The sequence below is a fragment of the Hemiscyllium ocellatum genome, chromosome 25 (assembly GCF_020745735.1).
Source record: "Hemiscyllium ocellatum isolate sHemOce1 chromosome 25, sHemOce1.pat.X.cur, whole genome shotgun sequence".
Taxonomy (NCBI): Eukaryota; Metazoa; Chordata; class Chondrichthyes; order Orectolobiformes; family Hemiscylliidae; genus Hemiscyllium; species Hemiscyllium ocellatum.
Window position 1 is genome coordinate 54,705,666 of NC_083425.1, and position 21,025 is coordinate 54,726,690.

General features: G+C 48.8%; 1 protein-coding gene across 1 annotated transcript in view; it reads right to left on the minus strand.

The window, feature by feature from the left end:
* The window catches only part of LOC132827871 (pre-mRNA splicing regulator USH1G-like), a 107,517-nt gene extending 86,849 nt beyond the window's left edge, over positions 1-20,668 (minus strand). Inside the window, exon 1 of the mRNA XM_060844626.1 lies at positions 20,505-20,668. Coding sequence (XP_060700609.1) covers positions 20,505-20,668 — 164 coding nt within the window. The remainder of the gene's footprint in view (positions 1-20,504) is intronic.
* Positions 20,669-21,025: the final 357 nt, after the last annotated feature.

A 21,025-nucleotide genomic window follows, 5' to 3' on the forward strand; every position in this document is an offset into this window, starting at 1 on the left:
ATCCTCTGACTGTGAGGCACTCCCTCAGTACTGACCCTCTGATGGTGCAGCACTCCCTCAGCACTGACCATCCCACAGTGCAGCACTCCCTCAGTACTGATCCTCTGACAGTGCAGCACTCCCTCACCATTGACACTCTGACGGCGCAGCATTCCCTCATTTCTGAATCTCTGACAGTGCAGCACACCTTCAGCACAGACCCTGCAATAGTGCAGCACTCCCTCAGCCCTTACCCTCTGAAAGTGCAGCATTCCCTCAGTATGGACCCTCTGACAGTGCAGTACTGCCTCAGCACTGACCCTCCGACAGTGCAGCATTCCCTCAGTACTGAGCCACTGACATTGTGGCGCACACTCAGTACTGACCCAACAACTGTGCGGCACTTCCTCAGTACTGACCCTTTGACAGTGAGGCTCGCCCTCAGCACTGTTCCTCTGACAGTGCAGCACCCCCTCAGTACTGACCCAGATGGGCAGTGCCCGCTCCCTCAGTACTGACCCTCCGACAGTGCAGCGCTCCCTCAGCCCGGACCCTCCAACTGTGCGGTACTCCCTCAGTACTGACTCTCTGACAGTGCAGCATTCCCTCATTACTGATCATCTGACTGTGCGGCACTCCCTCAGTACAGACTCTCTGAGAGTGCAGCATTCCCTCAGTACTGACCCTCTGTCTGTGCGGCTCTCCCTCAGTACTGACCCTCTGACAGTGCGGCACTCCCTCACTGCAGACTCTCTGAGAGTGCAGCATTCCCTCAGCACTGACCCTCTGACGTGCAGCACTCCCTCAGCACTGATCATCCAACAGTGCAGCACTCCCTCACCTCTGACCATCCGACAGTATGGACTCTCTGAGAATGCCTCACTCCCTCAGCACTGACGCTATGACAGTGCGGCGCTCCCTCAGTACTGACCCTCCATCAGTGCAGTACTCCCACAGTACTTCCATCTGACAGTGTGGCGCTCCCTCTGTAATGACCATTCGACAGTGCGGCACTACTTCAGTACTGCACCACTGACAGTGCGGCACACCCTCAGTACTGACCATCCAAGAGTGCAGTACTCCCTCAATACTGACCATCTGACAGTGTGGCCCTCCCTCAGCACTGACCCTCTGACGGTGCAGCACTCACTCAGCACTAACCCTCTGACACTGCAGCACTCCCTCAGTATTGACACTCGGACAGTGCAGCACTCCCTCAGTACTGACCCACTGACATTGTGGTGCACACTCAGTACTGACCCACCAACTGTGCGGCACTTCCTCAGTACTGACCCTTTGACAGTGAGGCTCTCCCTCAGCACTGTTCCTCTGACAGTGCAGCACTCCCTCAGTACTGACCCTCTGACAGTGCAGTACTGCCTCAGCACTGACCCTCCGACAGTGCAGCACTCCCTCAGTACTGACCATCCAACAGTGCGGCAGTCCCTCAGTACTGATCCTCTGACAGTGCGGCGCTCCCTCAATATTGACCCTCTGACAGTGTGGTCCTCCCTCAGCACTGACCCTCTGACGGTGCAGCACTCCCTCAGCACTGATCCTCTGATGGTGCAGCACTCCCTCAGCACTGACCATCCAACAGTGCAGCACTCCCTCAGTACTGACACTCCAACAGTGCAGCACTCCCTCAGTACTGACCCTCCAACAGTGCATCATTCTCTGAGTCCAGACCTTCCAACAGTCCGGCACTCCCTCATCACTGACCGTCTGACAGTGCAGCACACCCGCAGTACTGACTCTTTGACAGTGCGGCGCTCCCTCAGCACTGACCCTCTGACAGTGCGGCACTCCCCCAGTACTGACACTCTGACAGTGCGGCTCTCCCTCAGCACTGACCCTCCAACTGTGCGGCACACCCTCAGTACTGACCCTGTGACAGTGCAGCACTCCCTCCGTACTGACCCTCCAACTGTGCGTCACTCCTTCAGTACAGACCATCAGACAGTGCAGCACTCCCTCAGTACTGACCCTCTGACAGTGCAGCACTCCCTCATTACTGACACTCTGACAGTACGGCACTCCCTCAGCACTGACCCTCTGACAGTGCAGCTTTCCCACAGTACTGACCCTCTGACAGTGCGGCTCTCCCTCAGCACTGACCCTCCAACTGTGTGGCACTCCCTCAGTACTGACCCTCTGACAGTGCAACACGCCCTCAGTACTGATCCTCTTACAGTGCAGCTCTCCCTCAGTACTGACCCTCCAACTGTGCGTCACTCCCTCAGTACAGACCCTCGGACATTGCAGCACTCCTTCAGCACTGGCGCTCTGATAATGCAGCTTTCCCTCAGTACTAATGCACTCCCTCATTACTGAGCCTCTGACGGTGCAGTACTCCCTCAGTACTGACCCTCCAACAGTGCAAAACTCCCCCAGCATTGTCCCTCCAACAGTGCATCGTTCCCTGAGTCCAGACCTTCCAACAGTCCGGCACTCCCTCAACACTGACCGTCTGGCGGTGCAGCACACCCTCAGTACTGATCATCTGACACTGCAGTACTCCCCCAGTTCTGACTCTATGACAGCGCAGCACCCCCTCAGTACTGACCTTCCAATAGTGCGGCACTCCCTCAGTACTGACCCTCTGACATGTAGTACTCGCTCAATACTGACTCTCTGTCAGTGCAGTACTCCATCAGTCCTGACCCTCTGACAGTGCAGCACTCCCTCAGTAATGACCCTCTGACAGTGCAGTACTCCCTCAGTACTGACCCTCTGAAAGTGCAGTACTCCCTCAGTACTGACCCTCTGACAGTGCAGCACTCCCTCAGTACTGACCCTCTGACAGTGCAGCACTCCCTCAGTACTGACCCTCTGAAAGTGCGGCACTCCCTCAGTACTGAACCTCTGACAGTGCAGCATCCCCTCAACACTGACCCTCTGACAGTGCAGCACTCTCTCAGTACAGACCCTCCAACAGTGCGGCACTCCCTCAGCACTGACCCTCTGATAATGCAGCATTCTATCAGTACTGACTCTCTGACAGTGCGGCACTCCTTCAGTCCTGACCCTCTGACAGTGCAGCACTCCCTCAGTACTGACCCTCTGACATGTAGTACTCGCTCAATACTGACACTCTGACAGTGCAGTACTCCCTCAGTCCTGACACTCTGACAGTGCATCACTCCCTCAGTACTGACCCTCTGACAGTGCAGCACTCCCTCAGTACTGACCCTCTGAAAGTGCGGCACTCCCTCAGTACTGAACCTCTGACAGTGCGGCACTCCCTCAGCACTGACAGTCTGACAGTGCGGCACTCCCTCAGCACTGACAGTCTGACAGTGCGGCACTCCCTCAGCACTGCCCATTCAACAGTGCAGTATTCCCTCAGTGGTGACCATCTGATAGTGTGGCACTCCCTCAGTACTGACCCTCCAACAGTGCAGCACTCCCTTAGTACTGACCCTCCAACAGTGCAGCACTCCCTCAGTTCTGACCCTCTGACAGTTCCGCGGTTCCCCAGAACTGACCCTCCAACAGTGCAGCGTTCCCTGAGTCAAGACCCTCCAATAGTCCGGCACTCTCTCAACACTGACCCTCTGACGGTGCACCACTCCCTTAGTACTGGTCATCTGACGTTGCGGCGCTCCCTCAGATCTGACCCTCCAATAGTGCAGCACTCCCTCAGCACTGACCCTCTGATAATGGAGCACTCCCTCAGCACTGACCCTCTGATAATGCAGCACTCCCTCAGTACTGACCCTCTGACAGTGCAGTCCTCCTTCAGCACTGACTCTTTGACAGTCCGGCACTCCCCCAGTCCTGACGATCTGACAGTGCAGCACTCCCTCTGCTCTAACCATCCAACAGTGCAGCACTCCATCAGTACTGATCATTTGACAGTGCAACAGTCCCTCAGTGCTGACCCTCTGATAGTGCAGCATTCACTCAGCACTGGCCCTCTGACACTGCAGTACTCCCTCAGCACTGACTCTATGACAGTGCAGCACTCCCTCAATACTGACCATCCAACAGTGCGGCACTCCCTCAGTACTGACCCTCTGACAGTGCGGAACACCCTCAGCACTGACCATCCAACAGTGCGGCACACCTTCAGTGCTGACCATCTGACAGTGTGGCATTCCCTCAGTATCAACACTCTGACAGTGTGGCCCTCCTCAGTACTGACCCTCTGACAGTGCGACAATCCCTCACTACTGACCCTCTGACAGTGCAGCACTCCTTCAGTACTGACCATCCAACAGTGCTGCACTCCTTCAGTGCTGATCCTTTGACAGTTCAGCACTCCCTCAGTACTGACCCTCTGACATTGTGGCACTCCCTCAGTTCTGAACATCTGACAGTGCAGCACTCCCTCAGTACTGACCATCTGACAGTGCGGCACTCCCTCAGTACTGACCCTCTGACAGTGCAGCACTCCCTCAGTACTGACCCTCTGACAGTGCGGCACTCCCTCAGTACTGACGCCCTGACAGTGCAGCACTCCCTCAGTACTGATCCTCTGACAGTGCGGCACTCCCTCAGTACTGACCTCTGATAGTGCAGCATTCACTCAGCACTGGCCCTCTGACACTGCAGTACTCCCTCAGCACTGACTCTATGACAGTGCAGCACTCCCTCAGTACTGACCATCCAACAGCGCGGCACTCCATCAGTACTGCCCCTTTGACAGTGTGGCACTCTCTCAGCACTGACCATCCAACAGTGCAGCACTCCCTCAGCACTGACCCTCTGACAGTGCGGCACTCCCTCAGTACTAACCCTCTGACAGTGCGGCACTCCCTCAGCACTGACCATCCAACAGTGCAGCACTCCCTCAGTACTGACCCTCTGACAGTGCAGAACCTCCTCAGCACTGACCATCCAACAGTGCAGCACTCCCTCAGTACTGACCCTCTGACAGTGCAGCACTCCCCCAGTACTGATCTTCTGACAGTGAAGCACTCCCTCAGTACTGACCCTCTGACAGTGCAGCACTCCCCCAGTACTGATCTTCTGACAGTGAAGCACTCCCTCAGTACTGACCCTCTGACAGTGAAGCACTCCCTCAGCACTGATGCCCTGACAGTGCAGCACTCCCTCAGCACTGATGCTCTGACAGTGCAGCACTCCCTCAGTACTGGCCCTCCAACAGTGCAGCACTCCCTTAGTACTGACCCTCCGACAGTGCAGCACTCCCTCAGTTCTGACCCTCTGACAGTGCCGCGGTCCCCCAGGATTGACCCTCCAACAGTGCAGCGCTCCCTGAGTCAAGACCCTCCAATAGTCCGGCACTCCCTCAACACTGACCCTCTGACAGTGCAGTCCTCCTTCAGCACTGATTCTTTGACAGTCCGGCACTCCCCCAGTCCTGATGATCTGACAGTGCAGCACTCCCTCTGCTCTAACCATCCAACAGTGCAGCACTCCATCAGTACTGATCCTTTGACAGTGCAGCAGTCCCTCAGTACTGACCCTCTGATAGTGCAGCATTCACTCAGCACTGGCCCTCTGACACTGCAGTACTCCCTCAGCACTGACTCTATGACAGTGCAGCACTCCCTCAGTACTGCCCCTTTGACAGTGCGGCACTCCCTCAGCACTAACCCTCTGACAGTGTGGCACTCCCTCAGTACTGCCCCTTTGACAGTGCAGCACTCCCTCAGCACTGACCATCCAACAGTGCGGCACACCTTCAGTGCTGACCATCTGACAGTGTGGCATTCCCTCAGCACTGAACCTCTAACAGTGCTGCCCTCCCTCAGCATTGACCGTCTGTCAGTGCAGCACTCCCTCAGTACTGACCCTCCAACAGTGCGGCACTCCCTCAGTACTGACCCTCCAACAGTGCGGCATAACATAACAAGAATGATCGAATTGTGGATGCTGACCCGATGGGCTGAATGGTCTAATTCTACTCAACACCTGATGCTCTCACTCCAAGGGTAATGTGGATTGTATTCTGGTGAACATCACCAGCTGCAGAGCCTGCGTATGTGACACTATAAACCAGTGAAAATCCAGGTGAGAAGGAATTTGATCAAAAATGACTTTGAGGCGGTTTCCTCGCTGCTGCAGGTTGAGTGTTGTACCTGGAGGTTTAAACTAGAAGCTCCCTACTCTCTTATCCTGCGTTTGGAATCTATAAAGAGGAGCTGCTAATTTGTTGGTTAAGTAACGATTCACTTCATGTGTGTGACATTTCAGTCTGTTGGGTTCACTGAGGCCAGGCCAGGTTTATCTGTTCTGGTCTGGGTCATAAATAACAGTGGTACTAAATTTCTGATGTTAATATGTTCCCGAACATCACTCCAGTTGAGGAATGACTTTGACCAGCAGGCACACTGAGCAGCAAAACATCCTCATTACTCATAACTGACCAGCATCAAATGTCACCTGCATAAAATAAAATAGACTTTATAGCAATTCTGTTCATCCTGAATTAACTCTCTGGGGAGTGGAATTATCCACACAATGTTCAGCTTCATAGAGTCATGCAGCACAGAAACAGACCCTTCAGTCCAACCAGTCCATGCTGAACATAATCCCAAACTAAACAAGTTCCACCTGCCTGCTCCCTCCAAACCTTTCCTATTCATGTACATACCCAAATTTCTTTGAAATGTTGCAATTAGATTAGAATCCCTACAGTTTGGAAACAGGCCCTTCGGCCCAACAAGTCCACACCGACCCTCTGAACAGTAACCCACCCAGACACATGGAGCATGTGCAAACTCCATACAGACAGTCGCCCAAGGTTGGAATCAACCCCAGGCCCCTGGCGCTAGCCACTGAGCCACTGTGCCACACACAATTGTGCCCGAAACTGTGCCCAAATGCACCACTTCCTCAGGAAGTTCATTGTATATGCAAACCATCCCAGTGTAAAATATTTGCCCCTCATATCTTTTTTAAATCTTTTTCCTCGCACCTTAAAAATGCGCTCCCTGGTCTTGAAATCCCCCAGTCTGGGGGAAAAGACAATTAACCCTATCTAACGTTTTTATAAACATTTATAAGGTTCTTACCCTTCTACACTCCAGTAAAAAACACCCAGCCTATCCAGCCTTTCCTTATAACTCAAACCTTCCATCCCCGGCAACATCCTGGTAAAACGCTTCTGAACTTTCTCCAGCTTGATAATATCCTTCCAGTAACAGGGCGACCAAAATTGGACAAATATCTTGAGCAAAGGGAAAGTGATTACTGTATTAACCAAACGTCCCTCTTAGCATTCCACCCCAGCGATGGTTCATAATCTGGGCAGAACGATGAACAATCTTCATCATGAGATCTTGCAATGATTCATATCCCTTTGACCAACCTTATGTGATACCTTCGCCAGTCCATGTGCTGACTGTGTGAGAGTGAAGGGTGACTGATCTTCCCACCACTCAGATCTCAGCCTTTAACCGTGACAAATCTCCTCTGATTCCACAGTCTCATCATCCCACCATTCCCACCTGAAGGAGTTTTATGTGGTGAAAGGAATAGTTGTACTTATATAGCTGCAGTCCCAGTCTTAGCATGTTCCTGCACTCCCCTGAGGGGCCAATGAAGGATTGTTGGAGTGAGGTTCACTGTTATATCATGGGGGAAGCTGCCTGCCAAGCTGTGCAGTAAGATCCCACAATGAGCACGCAATAAAGACCTGTTCCCTGTTTTTGGTTGAGTTATAAATCAGCCAGGTGACCAAGGAGAGCATTCATGTACTCCGAAAATCATCCTGGGATCCTGTCGGCTGAAAATGATTTGAATATTGTTTGAGATCAAAGGCAATTGAGTATTGGGTTTGAGAGGGTTTGACGGGTTTGAGAGGGTTTGACGGGTTTGAGAGGGATTGACGGGTTTGAGAGAGATTGAGGTTTGAGAGGGTTTGACGGGTTTGAGAGGGATTGACGGGTTTGAGAGGGATTGAGGTTTGAGAGGGTTTGACAGGTTTGAGAGGGTTTGACAGGTTTGAGAGGGATTGACAGGTTTGAGAGGGTTTGACGGGTTTGAGAGGGATTGAGGTTTGAGAGGGTTTGACAGGTTTGAGACGGATTGCAGGGAAATCACTTCATTGACAGATGCCAGTCAAATGTGTGTGGCACTATGTGATCAGAGCTATCAGTGCCCTTTCCCAGTCCCTCCCTTTCCTTGCTCTCCTTAGATCTCACAGGTTTTTAAACACAAACCTTGAGAGAGGATTTTGAGTGTTGGCCATTATATTCAAAGATTTGGACTGAGGGAAGTGTCACTTGGTTGTGATTTTCCCCGATTCACATCCTCTACAAGGCACATTGCAGCCACTCACCCAAGGTCTCTCGTCAGCACCTTCCAAACCTGCAACCTTTACTACAGGGAGAACATGGCAACCCCACCAGCTGCAAATTCCACTCGCCATCCTGACTTGGAAATTTATCGCCGTTCCTTCAGTGTCACTCCCTAAAGGCATTGTGGGTCAACCTAGAGTAGGCCGATGGCACTGGTTCAAGAAGGCACCACCACCTTCTTAAGGCGGCAACTAGGGATGGGCAATAAATTTTGGCTCCAGCCAGCAAGGCCTCTATCTTATGAATAACAAAATGCTCGATTTGTTAGTGGTTCACCGTCCTATTAAGGCCAGTGAGTGAACTTGGCCAGCTGGGAAGTTAGCAGGAGATGCTGCAGCCCAGTCCAAGAAGAGGGAGAGGGTCCACCTACCCAAGGCACCCTCTCTGCATGATCCAATTACAACACTGGCCCAGCTGCCGTTTTACCACTGTACAGGGAAAAGCCCAGGCAGTCCCTGTAAATGGCCAACGTGCCTTAACCAGCTACCCACTGACGGCACAAGAGCAGGATGGTGCTGGTAAACTAGCACGCTGCCCAGGTGAACAAATCCTCTCATCACTCACCCCTCACGGGTGCCAAAACCTTGCTCTTGGTGTCCCCAAGCCAATTTAAGAAGCAAGAGTCGAGGGTATGGTGCTGGAAAAGCACAGCAGGTCAGGCAGCATCCGAGGAGCAGGAGAGCCGGCGTTTCGGGCAAAAGCCCTTCGTCAGGAATTCAAGAAGCAAGTTTGTTTCATCTCTCAGCACACGGTTCTTTCCCTTCGGGGGATGGTGCGGGAAGGTGAACCATAGACAGCATCCTATCCAGATGCTTCACAGCTTGATGCGGCAAGACCACAAGATATTGCAGAGAGTTGTGAACACAGTCCATCATGCAAACCATCTTTCCATCCATTGACTCTAAACTTATTGCTACCTTGAGAGAGACACACACACACACACACACTCCCCCCCCCCCCCCCCTCGGTTATACTGTCTTCCGCACCATTCCATCAGGTAGAAAATGTAAAAGTTTGAAACCACATAGCAACAGCATCTCTCCTGCTGTTATCAGACTTACAAATGGACCTATCATTTGTTAGAGTTGATCTTTCTCTGCATCTTCTCTGCAGTCTGTTCAATTTCCCTGATGTACTTATGTAAGGTATGATTTGTCCTGATAAGACACAAAACAATACTTTTCATTGTATCTCGGTACATGTGACAAAAATAAATCAAACCAAATCAAATCAGTGTTTGAACCACATCAAATCCTTCATCTTCTGTGGTCAAACATTTCTGGGGCAGGATTTGAACCTGTGACTCAGAGGTAATGACTGGATCAGCTGACAAAACATGGCCCTTTTGCAAAGAGGGCTTTTAAAAAGTTGTTCATGGGATGTGGGTATCACTGGCTAGATCAATGTTTATTGCCCATCCCTAACTGCCCAGAGGGTAGTTAAGAGTCAGTCACATAGCTGTGGGTCTTCAGTCACATGTAAGTCAGACCAGGTGAGGATGGCAGATTTCCTTCCTAGAGGAGATGATTGAACTACAACTGAGATACACATTTATCCTTCCAATTTTTTTATTGGAAAAGAAAGCCCATCATGGAGAGATTTGAACAGATATCCCCAGAATATTCAGTTCTGAGGAGGTGTCATCGCAAGCTCAAAACATAAACTCTGTTCTTCTCTCTCTCTCCACACATGCTGTCAGACCTGCTGAGTTTCTCCAGCAGTCGCTGTGTTCCCCGGAACCTTAGCCCAGGATTTGGGACTCTTTGTCCAGTGACAGTATCTGTACGTCCTTAGTGTGGCACCAGGGATGAGAGAGATCAGAGATGTGGAGAGATTGGAGAAACTGGAATTGATTTCCTTCAGGCAGAGGAGGTTATCGGAAGATTAAGTCACGTTGTTGAAAATGTTGGAAGATTTTGATAGAGTGAATGAGGAGACACTGGTTCCACACGTGGGAGGGCTATGGACCTGAGGAGGATGGTTACAGATAATCAGGGAACAAATGATCTTCCCTGTGGCCAGAAGGGAAGGTGAGGAGGAGCTCTTTTGCACAGTGAGCTGGTGCCATTCGGAATCCCATTGCAAAGGCTGCTGGCTGTAGATTCAAACTTTCACAAACCCATTTGGCAAATACTTGGAAAGATTTGAAGGATTCCGGTAAAAGACAGTGGCGAGTGGACCCAATTGGACAACTGCTTTAAAGAGCCAGCACAGGATGCTGAACTTTCTCCTTCCATACTGCTCAATTCTGTCTCTCCAAACTAAGTGATGCCCTGCACTTTGCTAGCAGCCTGACACCACCAGAGAGTCATACAGCATGGAAACAGGCCCTTCAGTCCAACTAGTCCATAAAACTGAACTAGTCCCAACTGCCTGAGCCTAGCTCATATCCCACCAAATGTTTCCTATTCATTAACTTATCCAAATGTCTTTTAAATGTTGTAACTCTACCCGCATCTGGCACTTCCCCTGGAAGTTTATTCCACATGCAAATCACTCTCTGTGTAAAAAAAGTTGCCCCTCACATCTTTTTTAAACCTTTCTCCTCTCACCTTAAAAGCATGCCCCTCACCTTGAAATTCCCTGCCCTAGGGAAGAGATGCCTTATGGTATGCCGCTTATGATTTTAAAAATCTCTATCAGGTCTATGCTCAACCTCCTACACTTCAGTTAAAAAAAGTCCTAGCCTATACAGCCTCTCCTTATAACACAAATCTTCCATTCTTGGCAACATCCTGGTAAACCTCTTCAGAACCCTCTCCCGCTGAACAATATCCTTCCAATTACAGAGCAACTAGAATTGAACACTACTGCAGAAGAGGTCTTACCAATGTCTTGTACAACATCAACAGGGCATCCCAACTCCTCAACTCATGAGGAGCTTGGTGGACAGTCTGTGAGCCAGTCTCCTGCTTAACATCAGCTAGCGCTTGTTCTGAACTTGTTCAGACTGCAACAACAACCTGACTCTACACAGCACCTTATAGATACTAAAAAATGTTGAAGCATTTTACTGGAAATATTTATAAAATCAAAATGACACCAAACCCCACAGGGAGATGATGGGCAAATTAAAAAAGTTGTCTTTATGGAGTCTCTAACAGATGAAGAAAGAGAAAGATACTCGGAGGTAGATAGGATAGTGAAGAAGGCGTTTGGTATGCTTTCCTTTATTGGTCAGAGTATTGAGTACAGGAGTTGGGAGGTCATGTTGCAGCTGTAAAGGACATTGGTTCGGATATTGGTTGGAATATTGTGTGCAATTCTGGTCTCCTTCCTATCAGAACGATGTTGTGAAACTTGAAAGGATTCAGAAAAGATTTACAGGGATGTTGCCAGGGTTGGAGGATTTGAGCTACAGGGAGAGGCTGAACAGGCTGGGGCTGTTTTCCCTGGAGCGTCAGAGGCTGAGGGGTGACCTTATAGAGGTTTATAAAATCATGAGGGGCATGGATAGGATAAATAGACACAGTCGTTTCCCTGGGGTCAGGGAGTCCAGAACTAAAGGGGATAGGTTTAGGGTGAGAGGGAAAAGATATAAAAGGGTCCTAAGGGGCAACTTTTTCATGCAGAGGGTGGTATGTGTATGGAATGAGCTGCCAGAGGAAGTGGTGGAGGCTGGTACAATTGCAACATTTAAGAGGCATTTGGATGGGTATATGAATAGGAAGGGTTTGGAGGGATATGGGCAAAGTGCTATCAAATGGGACTAGGTTAATTTAGGATATCAAGTCGGCATGAATGAGTTGGACTGAAGGGTCTGTTTCTGTGTTGTACATCCCTATGACTCTAAACGTTTAAGAATTCCCGAGTTTAGGGCCAGGCAGATAAAGGCAGAGCCAGCAGTTATTGGCAGATGCACTGGCTTCTTGATCATTTATTTCAAAATGTGAGCCATCTCAATCAGTAAAGGTCAGAGAGCAATGCTCCCAATCAATCAATCACTCTAAAAGCAAATTAAAATCGGGTTGCTGAAGATTGGTTCCTGTTCAGTCACTGTATGATGGTAGATGGTTGAATGCTTCCAGAGAGATTCGAGAGGACTCCCTTTGACATGAGTTACAGCCTCAATGTAAATGAGATGCAGGCAGGAACTGCAGGGCTTTGACTGAACGGGAATGTGAAGCTGCTGGAGACAGTGAAAGGATTCATTTTGTTAAATCCTTTCCATCTTGACATGAGCATCAACTGTCCAGCTGGGAGCGGGCCCAGGGACTGGAATAGGGAATGGGAATCACCCGGAAACTGCATGTAGAGTATATTGCTCAACCCAGCTGGGAAAGGGCTCGGCATATAGGCAGTCTTCCCCTAACACTGTGGTAGTGCCCTTGCCTCGGAACTAGGGGCCCAGGTTCAAGACCCAGCCCCCTTGGCAGTGTGTTATAACATCTCTGAACAGACTGGTAAATAACTCATCTCCTCCATCCCGAGAACTATCCAAAGTCCCAGCATGCAGCTGGAATCCAGAAACAGGTTCAAGCGAAGGAGAGAGAAAGATGGCAGCAGGAGCTCTGGCCAGGCTTGTCCTGGAGGGTTTCTTTATGACGAATAAAACAAACTGGACAGAAAGACTTGCATTTGATAGCACCTTTCACTAGAACAGAATTGGAGAGGAGAAGTATGAGGGAGCTAGAACTCCTTAGTAACGGACTCAATCATTGCTCAGCCAATAAAAAGTGGCTAGTCCTGAATAGCGAAGCCCTATTTGATAGTGCCCTATTTGACTTTGCTTCACTGATCCATGGTTCAACAACCAAAGCCTGAGGCCTACTGGCCTTTCAGCTTTGCTACTTCTTCCTGTGGGTTAATTCCCAATTCACTGTGTTTGAGGTAGATCATGATGCTGTCAGCTCCTCAGCAATATCCCCATGGTCAATATTTTTTGTTTATTGGGATTGCTAGCAAGGTCACCATTTATTGCAGTTATTACAGAGGGTAGACAACAAGTCAACCCATGGGCCTGGACTTACACATAGACCAGACTCTGTAAAAGTGAGGACTGCAGATGCTAGAAACCAGAGTTTAGATTAGAGTGGTGCTGGAAAAGCACAGCAGGTCAGGCAGCATCCGAGGAGCAGGAAAATCAACGTTTTGGGCAAAAGCCCTTCATCAGGAATTACTAGGTAAGGACAGTAGATTCCCCTCCCCCCTCTCCAAAGGATCATTTATAAAAGGCAATAATGAACATGATGGAGCTTTATAAGTATCAATGACAGTTTTGTGGTCATCATCGCTGAGACAAGATCTCAATTCCAATTTCAACTTCTCCAGCTCTCCTGGTGGGATGTGAGCCTTTTTCCCCCAGAGCACTGCTGCTGGTCTCAGGATTGTAGATATAGTCACATTACCACTATGCTATCCTCGCCCCTGTTAGCATGCCCTGTCCTAAAAGGTGGACACTTCACCTCTACAGTGAAGGACACTGTGTGCAAGGAAATGCCTTAGCCAATAGTTTGTGAGGTTACTGATTCACTTTCACCTGATACACAGGATCGTGCCCTCATGGTATAGAGCCTGGTTTCCAGGCACTGCATTAACAAACTTACCTAAAAACTCCACCCACCAATTCATACAATCCCGACAACATGGAAACAGGCTATTCAGCCCAAAGAGTCCTCACTGACCCTCTGAAGAGCATCCCACCCCAGAAACCCCCTCCCTGCATTTCCCATGGCTAACCCACCTAGCCATGAACATCCCTGAGCACTATGAGCAGTTTAGCATGGTCAATCCCCCTAACCTGCACATCTTTGGATTGTGGAAGGAAACCGGAGCACCCGGAGGAAACCCATGCAGACACGGGGAGAATGTACAAACTCTACACAGACAGTCGCCCAAGGATGGAATTGAACCCAGTCCTTGGTGCTGAGCCACCGTGCCACCCACTGCAATGAATTAATGGACATGTCTCAATAAAAATGAGAAAATCCTAGATTTATGAGATGTCTGGGACAGAGGCTGTATGGCTTAGGCTTGGTGAAGGGGCAGGTGTAGTGGGAGATGATTTTCAGACAATCAGACCAATAGTGTATGGACTCCCTGGAGATAGTCATTATGACAGATGCTCTGTTTACTGTACAGGCACACTCTCTGAGAAGTTGCTGTCTAAAATATAAGAGTTGTCCGAAAAATAGCATTTCTAAAATAGCATTTCTAAAATAAGAACAGAAATTTTGTTTTATTCATGATTTGGAGATGCCGGTGTTGAGCTGGGGTGTACAAAGTTAAAAATCACACAACACCAGGTTATAGTCCAACAGGTTTAATTGGAAACAGTGTGCTTGTGTTAACCTGGTGTTGTGTGATTTTTAACTTCGTTTTATTCATGTAAGGGATGTGGGTGCTACTGGCTGGACCGCCAATTATTACCCATTTATAATTGCTCACAGGGCATTAAGAGTCAGCCCCCTTGCTGTGGGTCTGGAGTCACATGTAGGCCAGACCAGGTAAGGGTGGCAGTTTCCTTCCCTGAAGGACATTAGTGACCCAGATGGGTTTTTCCAACAATCAACAATGGATTCATGGTCATCATTAGATTCTTAATTTCAGACATTTAATTGAATCAAACTACATCATCCAGCAAGGTAGGATTTGTACCCAAGCCCTCAGACCATTACTGGGGTCTTTGGATTATTAGTCTAGTGACGAAATTACTAAGCCATTGCTTCCCAATAGGGCCAGAAGGAGACCATTTGGCCCATTCACTATTCAATATGATCATGGCTGATCCTCTTGCTATCTCCCAACAGATCTGTTATTCACACTATGTTTGAAGTATTTTGGTCAATTCTGTAACGACACATCATCTTTTTATTTTTCTGTATTTTTAATAGTGGACTGAAATGGCAACAGAACAGTTTCCAGAATCCCAGTCTATGACCATCACCAATATCCCCCAGTACTGACCTCCTGGAGTTACCATTGACCAGAAACTCAACTGGACTCACCACTTAAGCAAAGTAGCCACAAGAGAAGGTCAAAGGCTCGGAATACCACAGCAAGTAACTCCCCTCCTGACTCCCCAAAGCCTGTCCATCATTTACAAGGCACAAGTCAGGAGTGTGATGGAACCCTCCCCACTGGCCTGGGTGGGTGCAGCTCCAACAACACTCAAGAAGCCTAACACCATCCAGGAAAAACAAGCCACTTGATTGGCACCACATCCACTCCCTTCACCACAAACACCCTGTCAGTTGGTACCTCAGTGTATACCATCTGCAAGATACACTGCAGAAATTCACCAGAGATCCTTGGACAGTACTTTCCAAACCCATGACCACTTCCATCTAGAAGGACAAGGGCAGCAGGTATATGGGAACACCACCACCTGCCATTTCCCTACCAAGCCACTGACCATCCTGACCTGGAAATATATCGTCGTACCTTCACTGTTGCTGGGTCAAAATCCTGGAATTCCCTCCCTAAGGGTTTCATGGGTCAACCTACAGCATGCAGACTGCAACGGTTCAAGAAGGCAGCTCACCACCATCTTATCAACGGGCAACTCAGAATGGGTAATAGATCTGGTCTAGCCAGTGATGCCCACATCCGGGGAATGAATAAAAGACAACTCTGGGTTGAGCCTCAGCTGCAGCAGTGGGCATCTTCAGAACCTGGAAAAGCACTCTTCAGAAAGTTGGCAAGGCCTTGGAGATGACAGACAGGGGATATAGGAGAATAGCCCTAGGAAGACAGGATTCAATTAAACAGAGATTATTAAGAAAGCATGAACATCCCCTTCGAGCTGAGAAGGCTAACGAGAGATTAAATGTCAATGGTTAAACATTTGAATGGTGCTGGTGAACAAGAAAGGGAGGAACTGTTTTTGACGGGAGAGTCAGTCACCAGGAGACACTGATCAGCTGTGGGAGCTGGATGCAGAACCATGTGGGAGATGAGCATGAGCTCAGTAGTTCGTTGGAACTCAGTAAGAACCTTCAAAATTCTCAAAAAGAAAAGTTTGCAGAACTGGGGCAAAGGAGTGAAATGGAGCATTCCCTCACAACATTGGCACATGTGTGACTGACTGAATGGTCCCTACTCAAGGGGCAGCTAGGTGTGGGCAGTAAGAGCTGACCCAGCCAGCAACACCCATGTCCCATGGGTGAAACAAAAAAATCACTTGGAGCAATATTATCCCAGTTTGCTTTGGCACACTTCCCAGCAATTTAACACTGAGAATAAACTCTGATCTCTCTTTCCTTTGATACAGAATGAGAGACCTCATATTTGCAGAGACTGAACTCTATCAGCCATGTGTGTTCCCACTGTACACTGTGTACTGCGTCACCGACAGCATCTGGATAAAGGATTCCCTGTCCCTGCCGTATATATAGTGGAGATCTGGCAGTGTCGATTCCCCCAGATCACCATCCTGTGCAATTTATATAACGTACATGGATTATTAAATAGAGCCCTGATAACTGCCAGAGAATTTACACACAATCTCACCCAGCATTTTCTTATTGGTACTGACCTCGGTTCTGGCTGCATTATATAATATTTACACTCTGTCTTTTATTTCTCAGTCATTAGCGGTTGGTTCTCGCTCAGTAAACTTGCAAAGATTATGTCACAATCATTAATGTTTCAGTGTGGCTCTCTCTGCCTCAGCAAACACTGACTGTCACTTGCTCTGGGAGAAAGCAGAATAAAGAGCCTGGGATCCTGTACACAGTAGAGACTCACAGGTTCCAAGACCCCTGGACTGAGCTGGCTGATGAATGGCTGAGGAACTATGAGCTGCCCCAAGGTACAAGAGAGACCAGAGAAGGGGAAATCAATTTCTGACCAGCTGCGCTCTTTCTGTAACTATTGATCTTCCAAACTCTGTGTTTCCCACATGGCAGCGGCAGTCGGTTATGCACAGGATTTCCCAATGCACAGTGAGATTCCACGGATACCAAGCAAATCCTGAAGGGCTATCATGAGTGAGGTACAGCACAACATTTACCATTACAAAGCGAGGGGGCATTTGCAGCAATGGCCACTCTTCATCCTTCCCTTTCACTCACAACCTCCTGACCTCTCCCATTGCCCTCCCCCCAAAGGCATGGGTAGGTTTTGAGGGCGAGTGGCAGCTGCTCACCAGGCCCCTGCCTTTCATGGGTGTATGCAGGTGGGCTATTGGATCACAGAAGGCATCATAGCTGAGGGTACCCCTATCCTCAGCATCCCTCCAAGGTGAAGGACCGGGGTGCTTTACCAATCACAAATGTGAACAGGTTTGAAAAGGTTTGTGAAGACAATCAAACATTTCAGAACACAAGGGATGGGGAGGACTGCGGATTAAGACATTGGGGAAGAACTTCAGTTATAGAGTAATATAGCACAGAAACAGACCCTTTGGCCCAACTCGCCCATGCTGGCCACGTTTCCAAAACTAAGCTAGTCCCATTTGCCTACGTTTGGTCTGTATCCCTCTAAACCTTTCCTATTCATGTACCTGTCCTTTTCAATGATGTAACTGCACTTGCATCTGCCACTTCCTCTGACAGTTCATTCCACACACGGACTCCTTTCTGCGTGAAAATGTGACCCCCTCAGCTCCTTTTTAAATCTTTCTCCTCTCACCTTAAAAATATGGCCTCTAGTTTTGAACTTTACCCCTCGGGAAAACAACCTCCACTATTCACCTTATCGATGCCCCTCATTATTTTATAAACCTCTAAACAGTCAGCTCTCAACCTCCGACACTCCAGTGAAAAGTGCCCCGGCCTATCCAACTTCTCCTGAGAACCCTTCAGTCCCAGGACATCCTTGTTGATCTTTCCTGAATCATCTCCAATTTAATGCTACAGTAGAACGACAGTATTCCAAAAGAGGCCTCACTAATGTACAAGTGCAACATAACATCCCAATTCATATACTCAGTGGTCTGAGTAATGAAGGTGAGCATGATAAATGCTTTCTTCACGACCCTGTCTACCTGTGACGCAAATTTCAAAGAACTATGTACCTGAACCCCTAGGTCTCTCTGTTTGACAACATTACCCGGGGCTCTGCCATTAATTGTCTAAGTCCTGCTCTTGTTTGCTTTGCCAAAATGCAACACCTCACATTATCCAAATTAAACTCCATCTGCCACTCCTCAGCCCATTGGCCAAGTTGATCAAGTTTGTTTTGCAAAGTCAGATAATCTTCTTCACTGTCGACTATTCCACCAATTTTGGCAGGATCTGCAAACTTACTAACCATGCCTCTTAAATTCTCATCCATATCAGAAACAAAAGTGGGTTGAGCCCTGATCCTGCAGCACACTGCTCGTCATAGGCCTCCAGTCTGAAAAACAATCCTCCAAGAACCCTCTGCCTCCCACTGTCAAGCTAATTTTGTAACCAATTGGGAGGCTCACCCTGAATCCCATGTGACCTAACTTTATTCATTAGTCTACCATGCAGAACCTCTTCAAAAATCACACAAGACCAGGTTATAGTCCAATGGGTTTATTTAAAATCACTAGCTGCTCCTTCGTCGGCTGTTAGCAATGGTCTGCCATCACTTGGTGAAGGAGCAGTGCTCCAAAAGCTTGTGTTTTCAAATAAACCATTGGACTGTAACCTGGTGTCATGTGACTTTTGACCTTCTCCACCTCATCAAAGGCTGCACTAACATCCATCCGTCTACTGCTCTGTCCTCATCAATCATTTTTTCACACCTTCCAAAATCTCTGTCAACTTTGTAAGACACATTTCCCATGCACAAAGCTATAATCAGTCCTTGCTTTTCCAAATGGATGTAAATCCTATCTCTCAGAATCCCCTCCAATAACTTACCCACCACTGATGTCAGATTCACAAGTCTATAGTTCCCAGCTTCTCCTTACAGCCTTTCGTACATATAGGCACAACATTAGTCACCCTCCAGTCCACTGGCACCTCACCCATGGCTGTAGATGATACAGATATCTCTGCTAGGGGCCCCCCAATTTCCTCCCTAACTTCCCTGAAATACACTTGAACCGGTCCCAGAGAATTGTCCAACTTTGTGTTTTTTAGGAGCAGCAGCACCTCCTCTTCTGTAATTGGACTGTTTACAAGACGTCAATATTTCTTTCCCTGAGTTCCCTAGTCTCCCCATCATTCTCCACAGTAAAAACTGACACAAAATACTCATTTAGTATCTCTATTATCATCTGTGGTTCCACACATAGTTGATCTTAAAGGGGTCCTATTCTCTCCCTAGTTCTTCTGCTCTTAATGTACTTGTCGAATCTCTTTAGATTATCCTTAACCTTATCTGCCAAGATAGCCCCTTTCCACCATTCTGATTTCCCTCTCAATAACACCCCGACTCCTCCTTATACTCTTCAAGAGATTTACTTATGAATTCATACAGTTGTTCTACTTAGAGGAGGCAGGGGGAGATCTGATGGAGGGACTCGGTGGGGGTTAGGGGGTGGTTGTTGATGGAGTGAATGAAGAGCAATTAGCTCCATAGGCTGCAGGGATAGTGACCAGATGCTCACAGGTTGAGGAGAATTGGCAGAACTGTCAGATGCAAGGTGGGGAATAGTTTAGTAATGTTCCAGAGTACACTGCCTGAAAATAGCACTGACGCTAAGGGAGGTAACACTTAACTACCCTCTGGATAATAAATTAATAAATGCTGGCCTATCCATATTCACATGGAGCGTTAATTGATTGCACAGCCAATAAAGTCCTGTTGACAACACAACACTTTCATATTCTGCCTTTAGATTTCCTTTTAAAGTTTCGATTGCAATGTAGAAAATGAGGCAGCCAGACTGCACACAGCAAGATCCCCCAGACAGCCATGGTTGTAGATTGAGGGGTGGACATCAGTCAAGATACCAGAGATGATTCTCCCTTCCTCTTTCAAAACTCTGCAAGGGGCTTGTGAACATCTCCCAGGGCAGGGCCCTCTCTTTAACTGATGGGAAAGGGAGCGCCTCTGACAGGACAGCACTCTCTCGCACTGTCTGCAGTAGGACTGTGGGCCCAGGGACCTCTGTGTCCAAGTGTGCTACTCACTAAACCACCCAGACCATAGAAAACAAACAAAAGCCACTCCGGGGAAGAGAAAGCACATCCTTCAGAGGAAATATTTGAAATGTGAGTATTATTGGAAGCACAGGGAGAGTGAGATAATTTCCTGGACCTTGGAAAACACTGGCACAATCACAGTGGGCTGACCCGTCTCTTTATGTATTGGAGGATTCTTTCAATCAATGTGAGATAAAAGATGTCCCAGGGAAAGGTTTGGAGCAAGTGGACCCATGGTATGACCTACCCTCTGCTGACGATCAGCCTGACCGCCTCCAGGTTGCCATGGTAAACCGCCCAGAGGGTAGGAGTCATGCCATCCTCATCGGGGGAGTTCAGTTCCTTCTTGGTCGCCTCTTTCAGCAGATCCAGGTAACCATCCCGAGCAGCCTTGTGATACCTGTCACTCATTGCGTTTGCTGCAAGCCTTTGGAGGCATCAGGAGTCTATGAACAAACAGCCCCGTGGAGAGGGCAAGCTCATTGGCATCATCTGAGAGTTGGCACAGCACACTGTTCCTCGGTGCGGGAGAGCTGTACCCTGGAGAGTTCCTCAGTGCGAGACAGCTGTGCCCAAGAGCTGGATGTGGGAGAGTTTGTGCCCCGGACCACAGTGCCAGAGAGCTGGTGCCCAGGAGCTGGCTGTTTCTCAATGCGGGAGAGCTGGGTGTTCCTGGGTGCCGGACAGCTGTGCTCAGGAGCTGGCCGTACACACTGCCTTTCCTGTTTCACGGTGCTGGTAATCTGAGCAGTACAACAGCAGCTCACA